The 19,196-nt window shown below is 39.3% G+C and overlaps 1 protein-coding gene across 1 annotated transcript; it reads right to left on the reverse strand.

Annotated features, from left to right (window-relative positions):
* Positions 1–1,839: 1,839 nt before the first annotated feature.
* Positions 1,840–16,048, reverse strand: DESI1 (desumoylating isopeptidase 1). The gene is made up of 6 exons (XM_063308311.1): positions 15,787–16,048; positions 11,168–11,189; positions 10,627–10,696; positions 9,390–9,499; positions 7,075–7,197; positions 1,840–4,872 (listed from the first exon to the last, which is right to left on the reverse strand). The coding sequence occupies exons 1-6, from the start codon at positions 15,875–15,877 to the stop codon at positions 4,779–4,781; spliced, it is 510 nt and encodes a 169-aa protein (XP_063164381.1). The 5' UTR covers positions 15,878–16,048; the 3' UTR covers positions 1,840–4,778.
* Positions 16,049–19,196: the final 3,148 nt, after the last annotated feature.

Here is a 19,196-nt window from a genome sequence, read left to right on the forward strand (position 1 = left end):
GTGGATGGACTCAGTTACAGTGCTGATGAATGCACTATTGGAAGACCTGAAAGACCAGGTTAGGGACAGATAATTTGTTTTTAATTAATCCAATTTATATGGCCACCCATCTCATAAAAAGTGACTCTGGGTGGCGTACAACAATCCAATAAAACAATAAATAAACAAACGTTACCTAAAACCATTACATAATAATTATTGAAAAACATTAAAAACTATAAAAGCAGAACTAAAACAGAAAAAGAAAATAATAGGCAAAGGGATGTTAACGGAGCCACCTCACTAATTCTTGTGTCCCCTGAGGTTCTCAGGCCTGCTGGCTTAACCAGGTCTTGAGGGACCTTCAAAATCTCAGGAGTGATGAAGCTGACCTCATGTCTGGGGGGAGAAGGTTCCACAATGCTGGCACTATAGCAGAAAAGGCCTGCCACCTAGGGCTCACCAAACGTAGCTCCCTAGACAACGGAACCCATAACATACCCACTCTGCTCCATCATCATGGAGAAAATCTGTGTGGTCGCTAGGAGCTGGAAATGATTTGATGGCACATAATCATAATCAATCTCAATAAAGAAATCCACTCACCCATAGGTACCTCAATTGTACCTATCCATGCCTTTAAAAATCAGTTCTAATTGTTCCTTTCCTTAATAGATTTTGAGGGAAGAAAAATAGAAGTGATAGGAAAAGAGGTGGGTGGGGATACCAAAATAATAGGGAGAAAAAAGTGCAAATACATTCCAATATTGACCATAACATGTCCTTATGACCTGCAAATCTCTTTAATTCTGCTCTGCTTGATTTACAATAGCAATTACCCTGTAGTGTTGGGAATTATCTGGAAGACATTGTCACATGAAAATTAGCTAGTGATCCTGTATGTATCATTTAGGATTAAAAATTCACTGCAAAGTCAACCCAAATCCCATAATTTGGAGAGGGAAATGGCTGATTGTAGGGTGATTGGAAGCAAACTATTTACATCTCCAGCACAAGCAGTGTATGGCCATCACAGAATCTGCATATGCTGAGTAGTCATGTTTTCCAAATAGTGATTGAAAGCATGAAGCATGGTTTGGGGTCATATACACTTTGTATAATTAACCAATAAAATCCCACTTCAACATATGGGATATGGGAGCCATTCAAGTTCCATAGAGATGCATCTTTCTTGGAGTAGCCCCCATCACGAAGTCATGCTGACTTCTCTTTCAGATGGATGAGTAAGATAATTCAATAAAACTGTTACTTTTCCTCCAAGAGTGAATATCTTAGAATCTATGCAGCTGGGGGAGGAATCTTTTTGTGCAGGTTCTAATCACTCTCTCTGTTAAGCAGGCAGCAGAGTAAGAGAGAACTATTTAGGGCTCATTCTATGCAATTAACATATTTTATCCAGTGAGTGCTATGGTGTCTAGAGGATTTCCTTTCTCTGGCAGAATACACACCCTCTTTAGGATGACGACATTTTACATTACAGCAGGTCCCCAGTTTAAGAATGAGTTCTGTTCCTAAGTCTGTCCTTAAGTCAAATTTGTACGTAAGTTGGAGCAGTTATTTAGCATCAGTTACTCAAATGTTTGTCTTAGTATATAGTATTTAACCTTTCTATGTATACAAAACACTTAAGAAACACTTCCAAATACACTAAAACATCTTAAACATAATATTTAACTCAAAACATTGTACTTAGCTTGAATTTTTAATAGGCTTTATGGTAGTCCGTTCTTAACTAGAAGTCATCTGTAAACTGGGACATTCTTAAACTGGGGACCTACTGTATAACTATCAAGATAAACAGGAAGGCAGCAATGCCTAAATAAAACAAGCAAACCAAAGTGGGTTCTGACAAAGGCTTTATTTTAATTATAAAACAAGAACAATAAGGAATTCCTGGAAATGGCAGACCTGTTTATTAAGCCAGACCTCTGCTGTCGTACACAGGCCGCTCAGCTTTCCATGCCCATTGACAGGTTAGAAGAGTATCAATTTAAATACATGTACATATGTTGCATACTTTATATAGACTTATAAATATAAGGGATGGGGGAAAATGCTGGATATGAATGCAGCTATATTTTTCAACAATTATAAAGCAGGCCTATTGTCTATGGACTGCCCTTAGTCAGCAGTGTCAATTGGAGGGGGTTACAGCATACAATTCTTTCATCTCCTAGAATTGAGAGCCAGTGTTGAAATGCAGCTTCTTTGAGGACTCTATTCAGTGAAGCTCTAAATATTACACTTCTCTGAAAATAGAGCCTACACTGTATTACAGAACAGCAAAAGAGTCATTTCTTTACTGGAAGCAGCAGGGAGGACAACAGGATCAATCATGCAACAAGTATAAATTTCCTTTTAATTCTAGTGAAGACACCTAAGGTTGCAAACTTGCTTGTGAATAAATCCTGTAGGAAAAAGTGGTACTTATTTCTGAGTAAACGTGAATTTACATTGCATTTCCTAAAGTTATGGGAAGGAAAGTTCCAAAAAGATGTTCAAATAAATACCAGGACTTTCTCCATTTCTCCACATGCTCAGCTGCTCTAGTTAAATGGAGAAATGTATATTAAAAAATTGACAGAAGGAATTATCAGAAGCATTTACACACAAGAAAAACAAACAATTACCATTATTAAAACTACAATCCAAAACTAGCTTACTAGAAAGCATGACTTCTTGGAGCTCACAGGGAAGTATGTGTGTTTTGGATGTAGCTTTTAAGAAGTCAAGTTACTGTTTAAGAAATCAGTTGGTGCTTCCGCTATGTGATGGAGTAAATTTTTAGAAAGGTTTATATCTTATACCTGCAGTCCTTCTCCCCTACCATGCATCCAAAATGATTGTGATAGAGAAGAGATGGTAGTTCTAAAAGCAGGTACAATATGTCCTATTGAAAGAACATTCAGAACCAGATTCACTGTCACTCCAACTCTTACATTGTTGCAATAATCAATATAGGTATAATATATTTCTGTAATAGAAAAATACTTTGTTACCAGATTGCAATCTGAAAATTCAGCACAAAAGTTCTGAGGCATTTCAAAAGCATGCGATCAATGAAGCATCCTATCTCATTTCTCTGCCATTCTATTCACCTAGTCCTTTCTATTGGTCATAAAGAAGGATAACTCCAGTTTTCCCTAGCTGGAATTTTTTCTGAGCCTCAACCTTACACAGCTTTTCTCATCCAGCATCCACCAGTATCTTTGGGCTACAAATCCCAGCAAGCAGTCCTGTAATGTTTAGAGATAATGGGGCTTCTGATCCATCATATCTACAGTAAGACCAGATAGGGGACAGTTCATCTAAAAAATGGACAAAATATCTTTAGACTACAATCTGGTTAATTAGGTTTGTATTTTAATACAGTATGTAATGGTACAAGTGAATATATCTCTGAGTACAGTATTAGCAGATTTTCTTATGTTCTTCTCAAGCATTAGCAGAACATGAAGACAAATTAATAGCCTCTCAAAGGAAAAGGTCACAGATCTCCTAGTGCTTGAAAAAAATCCAATTTAATTAATGAAAATCTGATATAATGGCGTAGCCTGAATTTGAGGGAAAGGTTTGTGTTTGTGTGTGTGTGTGTGTAAGCAGAATATTCTCAGCAGCTGTCATTGCCATGTAATGCTTTCTTAATCAAGCTCAGTAGAGAGAAGGAGGAAGAGCATATCCTAATTGTTTGCTCCTAAATAGCTGACCCAAGTGTTCTATTACAAGTATTTGTAGGGAAAAGTGAAGTGGGTCCAAAATGTGGCTAAATAGCCAATTTCTGTTTGTTTTAAAAAAACAGCTACAAGATACTCCTGATTCAAACTGGATGTTGGCATATGGAGAAGAGGGAGTTTATGGGAATGGACATAGCCAATCTAACTATATTTATAGATTTAAATGTCAGACTTAAAATAGTAGGTCTTAAAATTGATTTTGGATATACTTCCAGAATTATACATTACTAATCTACACTCTTATCTGAAATTTGTCTATTGTATAAGTCTTGTCATCTTGTGAAAATAATGATATAAGTTATTTGTTGTATTAGTCAAATTCATTTAGTTGCCTTCCTTACAATATGGTGTCACTGCTTACAGTAAGACCTTATTTCTACCCATAGTACTTTTTTTTAACATACAAAGGATTAATATAGTGTAAGGGTTAAGGGCTATTCTTTCTGGTACTGGAAAGATCTGATTTTCAAGACAAGCAAAATTTTTTTTTGGCATCACCCATCCAAACTTAGAAATCTATTACTGCATACATTTACTTCTATTGCAGAACTGGCTTATATTTTCTATTTAAGAAGTATTTCTCAAAATAATTTCACAGTGAATATTTTTAGTTTTTTTTCTCTTACAAAAAGTTAAAAGCATGTTCAGGCTTATTGTTATTTAATATTGTTAAATTCACACTTTCAGGTTACACAAATACCGTAACAAAGGTAATGAAAATAAGTAAGTCTGAGAAGGGATGGCTTAGGTGTCCCTGTTATTTTAAACTATGCAAGTGGATTTCCTTATCTCCACTTCCTCAGCAGGGAATAGTAAAAAAGTGAACCAAGACAAAAACAGCTTTAATAAGTAAATACACTATTTGATTTTATGACCATATTTTTCTGGTAGCACCACATGACATGCAATTCAATAAATATTCTCCCTATAAAGTCTGAAATGCCACTTTTGAACCCTGGCATGAATTTATAAGACAGGAATCTAATACAGTGGAGTTTTTAGAGGAAATGCCCTTGTGAGTTGAGACATTTTTCACTGTGTCTGCTAGCTCTGTCCATTATGTCTGCTAAAAGTATTTCCTCCAGGTGGCTGGATCTGGATGGAGTCAAGAAGTGGTCGTAGTGCTTGTCCAAATGGTCTGTGGCAGCAACGAAGCATGGGAGAAGAGTATGTTTAAGCTTTCAAATCACTTTGTAACTGAAAAAGGTAATTTAAAAACAACAAGATATCTACAGAACCTTGGGGAGAGACTAGCTGTTCATATTCAACACAGTCCATAAGTGACATATATGGGGAAATGATCCTAAGGTAATATCTAAGTCATCTGTAAATCAGGATGAAGAAAAGGGAAGCCAACCCAGACCCTTCTCTATAATAACAGAGAACCCAGAGACATGGAATTAGTTTTCACTTTTGTCTCCTTTTTTTCTGAGGGCTTTATTTGTGTTTCTTTGCTTCATAGCTCTGCAGCACTAGATACTAAGTTGCACTGCAATTAACTCTATATATTTTGACAGTGAACTGCTAAGCACATTGAAGAGGTGTGCCGTAAGAATATATTCAATACATTAGGTCATATATAAGGGCAGGGGTGGGGAGTCCACTGAGTTCTTTTTTCTCCATACAGGTGGTCTTCAGTTAACAACAGTAATTATGACCTGAATTTCTGTCACTAAGCAATGCGGTTGTAAAGTATGACATCACGTGACCACATTGTTTAGCCACAGAAATCCCAGCAGTCCCTGTTGCCATTGTTAACTGAATCCCATTGATTGTTAGGCGAGGACTGACCCTGATCCAAGCCATTCCTGGCTTGGTCCCTCCTAGCCCCAAGCCTCGGCAAGGTAGGCCTCTTGAACTCTCCCCACCTGCCTGTCTCCCCCCCATCTCTGCCCTTTTGGCCACCCTGCACAGTGGCACTACTTGGCGGTGGTGGTGCTGGGGCTGAAGTAGAGGCCTGGGACCTTCAGCAGTCTCAGCCTGCTGCTGCCACCACCAGGCCTCTACTTCAGCCCCAGGTGTGGCAGGGCTAGCAGAGTGCAGGGCAGCAGGGGTGGCTGGGGCTTTGTGCCGTGACACTGCAGTGGCTGGCCATGGTGCAGGGCTTGAGGCAGCACTCCCTGGCAGTGGTGGTGCTGGTGCTGCTGGGGCTGAAGTAGAGACCCAGGGGCTGGGTCGGCCAGCTGAGACTGCTGGAACTCCCCGGGCCTTGGCAGCTCCACCACCACTGGGACCTCCACTGCTGCTGCCAAGGAGTGCTGCTGTGCAGGACAGCCAAAAGGGCAGAGATGGGGGGAGTTGAAACATCCCTGCGCTGTAAGTGTGGGTGGGCTGCCAAGTGCCCAATTTTTGATCATGTGATGGTGGGGGCACTGCAACAGCCATATCTTCGGGGACCAGGCATAAGTACCATTCATTCAGTGCCACTGTAACTTTGAATGGTCGCTGAACAAATGGTCATTAAGTGAGGACTACCTGTACCTCTTTTTTGCAGCTTCCTGGTTTTGATGGCACATTACTGAGAAATGCAATTATATTTTCCTGTATCTTTTAAAGAGGAAAACAACTGAAACAAGCCTTCTTTTAGCTTTAATACCAAACCAGTCAATCTTACCCCTGGAAATCCCTGCCCTGCTCTAGGACCTTGGGACTCAAATACTAGTACTGGAACTAGTACTACTACTATTAATAGTAGTGAGCCCCAGACAACACAAGGTTCCCTATCCCTGTTGGTGGATGCTGGCACACACACACACTGTATGCTGCTTTAACGGCAGTTACCTACAGCCCAAAGCATGACCTATCTTCCTGGCAAAGGGTGGAGTTACTGAGCATCTTTTTATGCCCCAATACAGTGTGTAATGACATTTAAAAAATGTTTCCCTGCCATCTATTTTAGACTGCATGCTACAGCTGATTTAGTTTGAGGCTTTATGCCCCCAAATCATATACCTTAGCTCTTATTTGTCCCTAAAAGTTACTGTATACTGAATTACCACCAGGGGTGGCAAGCCCTGGAAAAGGGTTTTCAGAAGAAAGTTAATATAGCTCCTGATACGAATTGGGAGCATATTCTGTAGTGGGGCCTTGTGGTTCTCTTTTTCTTCAACACTGGAATGGCCAGTTTAAGAATACTTTTGTTTTTTTAGTTTTTAATATGTTTGATATAGCTTGGACCTTAGTGTCATTTGCTTGTAGGTGACTTAGGAGGCAGATCACTGTCCCAAGCTGTCTTGTCAAAGCATGCCCTTAAAATTTCTGAAAAGGCATGACTGTTAAACTCATCATGCAAAGTAGCAGTACAAACCTAGTATACAGTATAAAAATGGAATCCACTTACGTTGCAAGGACTTCAGATGGAAGATCTGTAATGTAGGAGGGGATCTTTCTCCCTGTCAAGAATTGTGCCACTTCATTGCTGAACGTATTACAGTTATGATCAAAAAGATTATAGGACTCTCCACTGTGACTCCCCACAAAAAATCAAACAGAATGAACATGAGTATGCAGAAAAAGTCTCAAAATAAGACAAGGACTCTAGAATAACATATACAGCATATAAAGAATAACATATACAGCATTCAGATCAAAAACCAACTGCATCCTATTTGGGCTATTAATACACTGAGGAGGACACCAGGATCATGTCTGCTGGCTGTTCTCCCTCCATCACACCTCTGCCACCTAGGTCTGCTGCTTTCTACGTATTGTTGGTAAATGATATGAAGTAGATCGTTGCCTATATATGTATAGGCTCCCTCTGCAGTTCAAGATACTGTATGATCCAAGTTTTAAATCATACAGTGAGCCTATATAACTGTAGCAGTCCCCCTGTTGACACATTTCCCTCCTATGCATGACACTGGCAAGTGATCATATGGATGCAACAAAGAGAGCAAGTATGATGCCATTTCCCTCCACATGCAATTGAAAACAGAGAGAGAGAATGCACAGATAGGATTGCTGTACTGTACATGTTACGTCTATGTGAACAGAGTACAGCCAGTACTGTTTTTAAAAAGTCAGTGCTCCGGTAGAAATTGCAAATACAAAAGCTAGAATGGATTCATTAACCCTTTTCTGCCTACAGTTTCCCCTAGTCAGGCTGACCTTCTACTGGTTTCTTTAAAATATACTGAAGAAAATACATATTTTGTTGGCATCTAAAATAAAGAAACTAAGGGCAAGAAATGGGTTAATCCTTACCCTACTGATGCCTCACCTAAACTCAGTTCAACAATTAGCACTGTGGCTTCCATACATGCCCAATAAAGTGGTTTTCTTGCATATTGGAAGGCAGAAACCATTTTAAACTTACATATCACTGTGAATGTAGCATATCAATGCTAAATTGATAGTTTGCAACTGCTCTGCAATATCTATATGTGTAATATTGAGAGACAATACAAGTGTTAGTGCAGATTTTATTTATAAAGATCAAATTGTTTTATAAAGCAATTGTTATAAAAATGTGGATATACATGTTCTAACTTAATCCCAACCAACTAACTACAGGTAGTCTTTGTTTAGCTACCACAATTGGGACCCGCAACTTGGTCATTAAGCAAAGCGCTCACTAAGTGAAACCACAACTGTGCTTATGATCTTACTTCAGCTTTCCTTTGCTTTACAGACCTGTGAAGGTTGTAAATGTGAGGATTAGTTGTAAAGTTACTTTTCCATCACCCTCATAACTGCAAATGGTTGCTAAACAAGGCAGTTGCTAGACGAGGACTACCTGTAGTTGGTCAACACTGAATCTCAATTTCTCTCCTCTACTGCTTTTATGTTTTTTTTGCTAGTAGTATGTTTTATTGTGTTAATAGACACACATCAGTAATACTTTGTACACTTGTACTGCTCAATAAACCATGAGATTAAAACATATGAAGGGGAATGATCCAAGACATTCCACTTCTCATCAGTGAGGGAGAAAAAGGAAAATGTAATTAAACACTTCAGTGTTTTGATATAGGATAATCAATGACAATAAATAAACAGAGGGTGTATCTTTTCTAATTCTATTTAAAGCAGGGTTTCTCAACCAGGGTTCCGTGGAACCCTAGGGTTCCACAAGAGGTCACTAGGGGTTCCCTGGGAGATCACAATTTATTTCAAAAAATATTTCAAATTCAGGAAACTTCACATTAAAGAGGTAAGTTCGATTCTTTATTTTTAGTTTAAGAACACCGTTAATGCATATAGATAGGCCTACTCATGAAACAAATATAATAATTTTGTAACTTGTGGCCTATATTTGAGCCTGAATGTGAATGGTTCCCCAAGGCCTGAAAAATATTTCAAGTGTTCCTTCAGGATCAAAAGGTTGAGAAAGGCTGATTTAAAGGATTATATGGCCAGAAACAAGAACATTAACTATAGTTAGTTGGCTTTATACAAACCTTCTGTTATATGGTACATCAATCCAGAGGTGACATCATTGCAACAATCAAAAGTAATCAGCATAGTATAATGACTCTGCCTCGTTTATCCTCATATTCTAATATCTGAGGTGACTTCAAATATAGCATGTGCATATAATTTCAGAATTTTACATACAATTTACATAAAACATAAAAAGTATGTTTATGTGAGCTCTAACAAATTTTCCCCTTCACAGAATATTAGAATAAAAACTAAGCAGCAGAGTCTCACCGGAATATAGATTCCCCCAGTGAGGACAAGTATTCCAAGAAGAGCTCTTCTGAAACTTCAGTACATCCCAGATCTACAATAGAATCTGGAGGCCCAAGTAGTGTTCCACCCTATAAAATTTATATTCATTAGGTTATTAAGTCATCAAGAAAACTTCTCATTATCTTTTACAGAATATTTTAAGCTGGAAATGTTCTGCAAACTTCCAAAATTTGCTCACACCAACTGCAAACTTCCAGAACTTACTCACATTTGCTATCACTAGTAAAACTGACAGTCACATTCCAAAGGATCCTCTTTTAATCTTAATCTGGAGATGTGGAACAGCAGGAGAAGAAAAACACCTTTGCTTTTGATAGTGATGTGGGTCCCCTACTTCCCCACATCTTGTTTTACAGAAGAGAGAAATACTGTGGCTTTAGAAGACTTCAGTTTGTCAATTGTGGGGATACGACTCTTAAATTTCACATTTCAGTACACAAACACAATCTACTATACAAGGCTAAACTAAAATCAGCATTGGCTGCATCATGATGGCATTAGGAAATGAGATTCAGAACTATCTTTTATTTAAACCAAGTTTTGGAGGGTTGAAAAGATTACTTAATATTCAAAGCAAGGGATACTATACAAAATACAGAGCAAGGCCTAATGCTAGGTAATGTGAGGCAACCATCCAGGCAATAGAAGCTAGGGGGGTAAGGGGTGGCAGTCCCAGGGTGTTTTTCCTGCATACCCCAGCTACTCTTCTCTCTTAAGAGTTCAGGGATGCAGAACGGCATGTCTTGTTTCTGTAAACTAATTCATTGTCCTCAAGTCTGATGGAGGATCCTATCCCATTGCCACTGTTGATGTTAAGAAACTAATTAATTTCTAGTCTTTTATCTCAGGCAGAAAGATATTTGGGTAAACCTTAATTTTTTTTACATCTTATTTTTCTAACTGCTTTAAACGTCCTCTTGGTAGAAAGCCAGGATAATAACAGTAATCTCCTCCTCCTTGCTTTAAAATTTCATTTGTCATCTATTCCTCTTTTATCCATTTTAATCAAAGCTTTGTTTAGTTATTTCATTTCTAACTATTTGTTCTTGCAATTATACAGGTACTGAAGTATATAATCTCCCTATGTAAGAATGGTAATACTAATTTCAAAAAATACAAAAATAAATAAATTGAAATCAATTGGGAAACAGAGAGACAAAAAACAAAATAACTTCTGAGACTCCTGTAAACTTACAGGTGGACAGCTTGAAATTCCCCCACTACCATAGAAGAATTCATCCCTGTGGACCACTATGGAGGTGTGCCTGAGAATAAACAAACAGTAAGTTAAAAGAAAGAGTAAATCTCTAGCCAGTATATTGCCAAACAGTTTATCAAGGGTAATACAAATGCAAACAGGTTATTCAGTCTCATCTGCCTTTTGACAGAATATTTTGTCTTACTTGTATAACACTGCAGAATGTTCAGAATTTCAGCCCTTCCGTTTCCATTCTTCTTTCGTCAGCTTTTACCTCTCACCTCCAGTAGTCAATTAGCATTTCATGACAAATGCTTGCTTCCATTAGTATGTTGGGGGATTTCTTTTGTTCCCCCACTGCCCCTGCTCCATTTTGAAAGGTTTTTTTTTGCATTGTTTGACTGTAGCTACACCAAAATAATTAGATTTCTCTCTTAATTTTTATCCCTTGACTACACTATCTAAATCATGTAGAGCATAACTGTAAGGATATCCCATAGTATGAACATTCCAATTAATTTTAAGACTACTTACTCACCAGATGCCATCTAGCTGCTTACCTGTATACAAAAGAACAAACAATAATTATCAGCAACTTTATATGCTGTAACCATTTACCTCCCATCATTATTCACATTTCATTATGCAATTTCATATACACTCTTTAGAATATGTGTCTGTCTAAAACAAAGGAGATTCTATATCTGCTATCCTCAGTCAAATTGACATGTGTACCCCTTGAGCTTTATGCTAGCTGACAAAGAACTACTGTATATCAGTCTTCATGAAGAATACACAGTGTTAGTTTTTGAGTAACATGTACCCTCTCTAAATTAGTTTTCTCTTAGAAGGAGCTCAATAGGTGAGACTAAACTACCTCAATTCCTTGAAAACTTGTGAAACCTCCTTTTTTCTTTTTCTTGAAGACTATAAGTATGGCAGGCTGATAACAGATTTGTGATGTAACTTGTAAAGTTGATTCATAATATTTATATGTTAATAATTAATATGTTAAGACAATTCAGAGTAAATAGAATTTTTTATCTTAGAAGAGATCAAATAAAACTTATTGATGAATTACTTCTTTTTATTTACATCTGACCTAATAAGAATAGAAATGATATATCATCAGTGCAACATAATACATCAAGTGAATATTGCCCTTGTGCTCAATTCCCAGCATATGACAGAAATTTCAATACTATCTCTACAGTATTTTATTGGATATATTGGTATCTGCTTTTGATAAGGCATATATGCAGTTGGACTCTGCAGATTCTTCAATAAATCTAATATTTGAATTTCTTGTTTAGTTGTTTTTAAGTGGGAAGATGATTTTTAAAATCTTCTGTTTAATCTCTATTTGGAAATTAGAGGATAAACTTGCCTAAGCATGCACAATAAAAGCAATAGCTTAGCTTTAACTAGTACAGAGTTCAGTGTGGGAGGTACTTGCAATTCTGTGGAAACTCAAATGAGTTGTTTGTTATGCTTACAGTTTTCCTCATCACAATGACAGTGCAAGTTCAGATATGAATGAAAGTAATAAGGCAAACATTAAAAAATAATGAAATGGTTTGATATTTATATCTTGCTCTTCTACTAAAAGTATCCAAAGTAGTAAGCAGCATACAACATATCACTTTGTCTTGTTTTCGAAAACAGAAATATAGCACTTTGACAAACAGCAAATGATTATGTAGTATTTCTAAAAAAAATTACTCTTTTTGGCCTTCAGGTTTGTGGTATCTCTCAACATCTAGATATTTACTCTGTAAATGTACATCTGTATGTTGAGGATACATAAGAACTCAACTTGAATATCTAAGTTCAGTGCTGCTTTGCAGGTAAAAGGAATGGATATATTTTATGGATTAAAAATAATTTTCCATCAATAATCTGGGGATAGTTTTAACATAAGGTTTGGTTTGATCCACAGTTCCACGATTTTATTCTGTCAGTGATATATAATGTTAAGATCATATACCAATCTGATTGCAGCTTTTACTGTTTGGAAATTAATTTTAAGAATAAAGGTTCCACTATGCTACATCAAGAAGAAAGTTACTGATTATAGGCAAGTAGTTAAGGTAAACTGGTTTGATTAAATATTACGTATTTAAAATAAATACATGAAATTAAATGATTTAACACTTTCAAGGATCATCACTTTGTAGTGGTACAAGAAACTGTACATCCCAATTATGCTATGAACTAAACTGTTGGGAGCACATACTCCCAGAAGGGCCACCTGTGACAGGCAGATCACAGTTGAGGGATCAGACTAAGCACAATCCACTGGAGAAAGAAATGGCAACCCATTCCACTATTCTACCAAGAAAACCAACTGACATTCATAACTAGGACAATAGCAGTGTCCTACTGGAAGATGAACACCTCTGGGGGGAGGCAGGGTTTAACAAGGAAGAGTAGAGGGCAATTATGAGTAGTACTGATGCTGATCATATGGCTGGATTAAGGCTGACAGAATATTCAGCTGCTGGTATGCCCAGAGACAAAATACAAGTTTGATCTTGCAAAGATATGTGTATATGTTTGTGTGTATTTATACACACACACACAAGCAAGGAGAGTTGATACAACAAATGTTACAATCATGAACCAAGGCAAGCCAGATGTAACCAGAGCAGAAATATCAAGTCTGTACATTGACATTCTGGGAATTAGTGAACTGTAAAGCTGGAATGCGTCACTTCACATCAGAAGAGCACCAGATATTCTACAGTGAACAAGAACATCAAAGAAGAAAAGAAATAGTCATAATTATTAGTAAAAAAAAGTGTTAAAGCCAGTGCTTGGATACAACTCAAAAAATGACAGGAGGATTTCAATTCAAGTCCAAATTAAGTGTTAAGGTGATCCCTGCACCCCACAGATGCAGAGGAGGCTGATACTGAATAGTTCTATCCTGACATGCAATAACCTGTCAATACAACAGCAGAAAAGATGTGATCTCATCAAATGCTACTGGAATGCTGAAGTACAATAGTGTGGGACATTTGGCCTTGTTATATAAAATGAAGCAAGTGACAGATTAACACAATTCTGACATGATAATTTGATGTTCATAAGAAATACTTTTTTCACCAATCTAAACTACTATACACACAGATGTTACTATATGGATTGACCATATACTTTGCAAGTAAAGATGGAGAAGTTCTGTTCAGCCAATAAAAACAAGACATGATGCTGATGCAGCTCAGATCATGAACTTCCAACTTCAACTAAGAAAGGAAATGAAATGATCAAGCCAAGAAGATGTAATCTCAGCCGTATTCCATTTGAGTAGGTGGTAAAGATAAAAGAATAGGTTTATAGAGAGTCAGTGTCGTTTAGGAAATAAGGTGTTGAATCAGGAACAGAGAGACCCAGGTTCTAGTGCACGTCAGCCATGGAAGCACACTGGGTAACTTTGGGCCAGTTGCTCTCTCTCAGCCCAATCTATCTCACAAGGTTGTTATAGAGAAAACTTGGGGGAGGCACTATGTATGCTGCCTTGAACTCTGAATGAAAAGGTGGGATATAAATTGAGTAAATAAATATATTTCAGTGAAGTAAATTCAATAATGTCCTTGAAGAATTCCTAATAGAAATCTGTCATATTGTTACAGATGAAGCAATTAAAGTATTTCATGCTGTCAGGAGCAAAAGAAGGTGAGATGGCTGTCTACTGATACATTGAAAATAGCTGAGAAATGGCAAAAGGAAAAGGCAACAATAGGAAAAAAAATACCTACCTAAAAACTGAATTCCAAAGAAGAGCAAGAAGTTATATCTAGAGAAGCAAAGCAAAGAAATGGAGGATAATAATCAAATGGAAAAAACAAGAGATTTAAGAAAATTAGAGAAACCAAGCAAAGCCTTTACACAAAGATGGTCATAATAAAAGATATAGAAGGCAAAAGTCTAATGGAGAAAGTAGAAATAAAAATAAGGTAGGTGTGATTATATGGAAAGACCCCAAAATCATTGATACACATGTGGCCATGACTAGAGCCAAACATTTTGGAAAATGAAGTTAAATAGGTCAATGAAAAAAATGCTAACAACAGGAATTGATGTAATAGTAGTAAGCTGTTTAAAATCTTACAAGATGATGCTGTTAAAGTGTGGTTCGTAGTTTGTAAACTGGACTGGGAAACAGCAGTGACCAAAGGAATGAAAAGATCAATCTCTATTAGGTACCAAAAAAAGGCCGTGCAAATGAATGTTCAGACTAATGAACAGTTACCCTTATCTCAAATGCCAGTAAGAAAATGATCAAGAGTTTGCAACAATTACATGGAGAACTACAAGCTGGTTACAGAAGTGGCACAGGCACCTGGAATCACAGTTTTTTTAGGAACAATGGAATTACCCTGATTTGTTCTACTTTTCACCTCTTCTGAATTAGAGCAAAAGCATGCATTTGTAATACAGCTGTAACAAGTTCCTCTACTAAATTATTCAAATAATTGCCGCTTTAATGGTTTAGGGACATCAGTATACAGTAGCGACTGTACTCTTTACCTGGAGTTAGATTTGCTTTTGTCGCTGCTGTAACTTGCCTATAAAAGTGGAAGTGTGAGTGAGCGTTCTTCCTAGGGGTCCCATTAGCACACCCTTTCTGACAAACCGAAAGAGACATTTTGTCTTGTGGCTTTTTGAACTCAGCCCATCCTTAGTCATCGCTCCCATCTATAACCACCTTAAACGACCCTGGGAAAGGACCGGGTTTCGAGCGTCGACCTTAGCCTTTCTCCCTCTCCCTTTGTGTCGGTGGGAAAAGTTGTGACTCTCAGCGAGGCAAAGCGCTGCTGTCGCCGCCGCCGGGGGCCATCAAACCTCTTAAAGCCGCCCCTTACATAGCCCGAGCGGGGAGGAGACCGGGCGCGTTAAAGACCCGCACATCGCCTGGGTCGGGCGGGCGAGGGGAACGGAAGCACAAGCCCGCAGCTTCTCACCGCTTCTCTCTAGGAGCCTGGGGAGGGACGGAGGAGCCTCGCCTGCTCCCGCAGCCCCGCGTAACCGGAGCAGTCGCTTCTTCCCCCGAAAGGCAGTAAAGACAGGACAGCCGCCCGCGTCCTCTTCCCCCTCAGCCTATCACAGATTGAGGAGGCGGTGGGGTTTCCATGTCCTCCTCGCTGCTCTTACCGAGCATGATAGGGCTGAGGCGGCGAGCCATGCCCTTGGACAGGTCGTACACGTAGAGCTTCACCGAGTGCAGCATCGGAGGCGAGTCCATGACATTGGCAGAGGAAACGGGAAGGGGAACTTGCAGAAAGACTCTGAGGCCAAGACGACCTCCCCTGCCGAAGCCGCTGGGGAAATAAAGAAGCCGGAGAGAAGCACAGCCGGCCTGGTCCGTGCGGCTCCCGGCAGCGACTGCTATTGCGGGGCTAACCAACTGACAGAAGGTGACTGAAAAGGGGCGGAGGGAGGGCGGTGAGGGGAACGCTCCTTTCACGCATGCGTCGCCCCATAAGACGTGGTAGACCGCTTGTCACCGGGCCTCTTGTGAGGGAGCAGTGCTGAACAGTAGATAGGCGGGATCAGAGAGTTTACGCAATTGTTCCATGTGGACGGCATCATTGAGGACAATGCGATCTTGTCTTTGCCGCACGCTATTGGTTTGAATGTGCGGAAGGGGTGGGACACCCAGATTTTAACGAGTAGTAAGAGGTTAGGAGGTTGTTGGGTGGGGTTACGTGTTCGGGGTGGTGAGAATGTGAGTTCAATTTATAACTGAGCGTAGCGCGCGGTAGGTTTCAGAATGAAATGAAGAGGGCCAGATTACATTAGAATAACGTGTTCCGTTGTCCAGATGAGCTTTGTTTCCTTTAGACTTTTTCTCCTCTTGCCCGCTGAAATCTGCTCGTGCAAAACGGTAAAATTCCTTCGAGTCGAATTCGACTCCTGGTAACTTCATAGGCCCTGGAATACGTCGGTATTGGCAACAGTAAGGAGATAGGTTGCCGCTGCCTTCTTCCAGGTTCTTTTTTCGACTTCCCTATTATCCATGTACTAATTGAGCGTGACCCTACTCAGCTTTTCAGCTAGGTGCTGTCTTATAAAGCAATCGGAAAAAAAGGTTTTAGAATAGCTATGATTGGATATGTTACCAATTTCTCAATAAATAAAGGCTGGCACCAAAGATAGTGCATGCTGTTTTGATCAAGTATCCCCATGAAAACTGTGTTTTTTGTGTGTGTGGATTACATTCTCCAAATTTAAATAAAAACAATTGTTTTCAATCTTAAACCATCCATTCAAGACACTTTTCAGATTGCAGGAAAAAAATCAGTACCCTAACTGTCTCTCATCATCTCCACTCACCGATTTTCTCCAAGACGTCTCCTGCTTCTTAGGTTTCCCCGCAGTCGCGTCGAGGCTTTTAAAATGGTTTTGCATTGCTCTACTAGTTCTAAATTACAGCAAGTAGACAAAAATCACGGATTGGGCTTAAACAACGGAAAACGCAAACGCTCTACAGTACAGGCAATCGGAATTTCGGGCCCCTGTGCGACTCTTCAATTTTATCTCTACGGTTAACCGCAGCACATAGATTACAAAACTGAGGCATTTGGAACTACGGTACAGCAGCTCCCGCTTTCCTCTTTCCACTGGAGCGCTTTTATTTTTTTCCCGAGGGGCGGAGCTTCGTTGTGACTGACAGCTTCCGGTGCTGGAATCCATCTGGGAGGCTAACGGGCGGTTGGGGGCTTTCGGCAAGAGGTGCTTTCTCGAGCGCCGCTTTTTGTCGGCGGTAGGTTTGAAGCGGGGGTGGGAGGTGGGATTGGGACTAAGGATATTCTGTCTACAGGTTTTGCCCGCCTCGGCAGCAAATGAGGCAGGGGACTGAAACGCCGGAAGGGAAGCTCTAAATAGTTGAGACTGCGCTGTTTCTGTTTATTCCTTGATGCAGTGGTGTTAACGATAGCGCTTTCCTGCCAAGTATGCAGGGCGGTTTATAGTTTGAAAATACTAAGACAAAGCAATGCTACCAGAAATGAAGTAAGAAAGAAAATAAAGGTGGGTCTTTCACGTAGAGAAGAGGAGGTTTCGGGAGCAGCGAGTGCCAGCTCCCGTGCCCGGCCGCCTCTGCGCTTCCCTGTTTTCAAGCTCACAAAGATGCAACCGAGGTCCCAAACAGGCCTCTGGGGCTGTTGAGGGCTCCTGGAAGAGTCGAGCTCTTCCATGTGGTGATTCTCCAAAAGAGAAATTTTGGGAGTGGGAGGATGGCAGTGCAGCCTGCGCTCCTGACAGTACGGAAGTTACCTTTGTGTGCAGTTTCTTAAGTGGATGTGCATATTGAATCCAAGATTTCCTTCTCAGCAAGTATGTACAATACAATCGCAATCTGCTGACAATCCTATAAACAGAAAGAAAACCTTACAAATATTTCAAAATATTCATGCATAAGATTGACTTATGCAGTTGGAGTTTGAGTGTTGTTTCACACAATGGCCTGGACCATAATAGTGCTAAACTGTAGTTTTCCTTTCTAGCTTGATATGATGGAAAGGCTCTGTAGCTTCAGTGACCTGAGAGCCTCTGATAGGGTCACTCTTGATGACCTGAACTAGTGAAAAAAGAATGGAGGAAGCTAAGAATAATCCGTAATTGTGTTGGAGGCAGATGTAAAGGAAGCATACCTCACTTAGGAGGAACTCCAAAATCAAACCAGATCAAAACAGTGCCAAATGAATTTTGTCCTGTTGCCAAAAAATGTATGGTCATAGCTGAAACGTTTACACAAGTTAGCATGTTTTCTAGTTGTCTAATTGCTTTTGCTTTTGAAAGCTCTCCAAGTTAATGTGAAAATAAACAGCAGGGCTTGATTGTAGATGAACATAAAACAAAATAGTTGTTTCTTCACAGATAATGCAGTTCGTCTTTCAAGGTAGCTATCATAAAATTTAACAGTAGTTTGCAGATGGGGTAAATACTTAAATTGCTTGAATTTTCTCTGTTTCTTTGGCAGGAATCACCTATTAAGCTGAAGGTGGTTCTTATTAGCAGGTATTGTAAATGACTTTGCAAACTTGGAATGATCTATCTTAAGAGAATCAGTATGGATGTTAGGAGTTGTAATGATTACATGTAGTAATTTGATAGATTCATAATTGTCTTGTTTTACTTAGTGTCTGTTCTGCCAAGTGACCAGGCAGTGATCAGGTGCCCAGACAATTGGTTCTTTTAGATCCAGAGACAATAAGTACACCAGTGAATAAAGAGATTTTAAGCTTTATTATTCACTTAAGCAAACAGATTTAAACACCATTTAGACAGATTAAACAGAAGCATAAACAGCATAACATAAAGAAAAATCATAACATACCAAGCAAGATGATACCCATTCTCCCATAGGCTATCAGGAGTCAATAATGACAGTGGCGGCTCCATTTCCACAGCACTCAGCACTCAGGTCTGTGCAGAAGCTCCCAAACATAAAAGGCAATCCTAAGGTTTTTATCAAAGTCTGGCCCTAAAATCTCATGACTCTGTTTCCATGGTACTGAGACTGCAGGATCCGACCTTGACTGGAGATCCCAGGGTCTGGG

The sequence above is a fragment of the Candoia aspera genome, chromosome 7 (genome assembly GCF_035149785.1).
Source record: "Candoia aspera isolate rCanAsp1 chromosome 7, rCanAsp1.hap2, whole genome shotgun sequence".
Taxonomy (NCBI): domain Eukaryota; kingdom Metazoa; phylum Chordata; class Lepidosauria; order Squamata; family Boidae; genus Candoia; species Candoia aspera.

What these genes read in the sequence shown, in the direction of transcription:
- DESI1 (XM_063308311.1), bottom strand. Translation starts at nt 15,877, where the DNA reads ATGGACTCGCCTCCGATGCTGCACTCGGTGAAGCTCTACGTGTACGAC. An exon ending in AAGCAGCTAGATGGCATCTG is followed by an intron (nt 10,697 to 11,167) that starts GTGAGTAAGTAG and finishes GTTTATTCTCAG; the next exon opens with GCACACCTCCATAGTGGTCC. An exon ending in GAATTTCAAGCTGTCCACCT is followed by an intron (nt 9,500 to 10,626) that starts GTAAGTTTACAG and finishes TAAATTTTATAG; the next exon opens with GGTGGAACACTACTTGGGCC.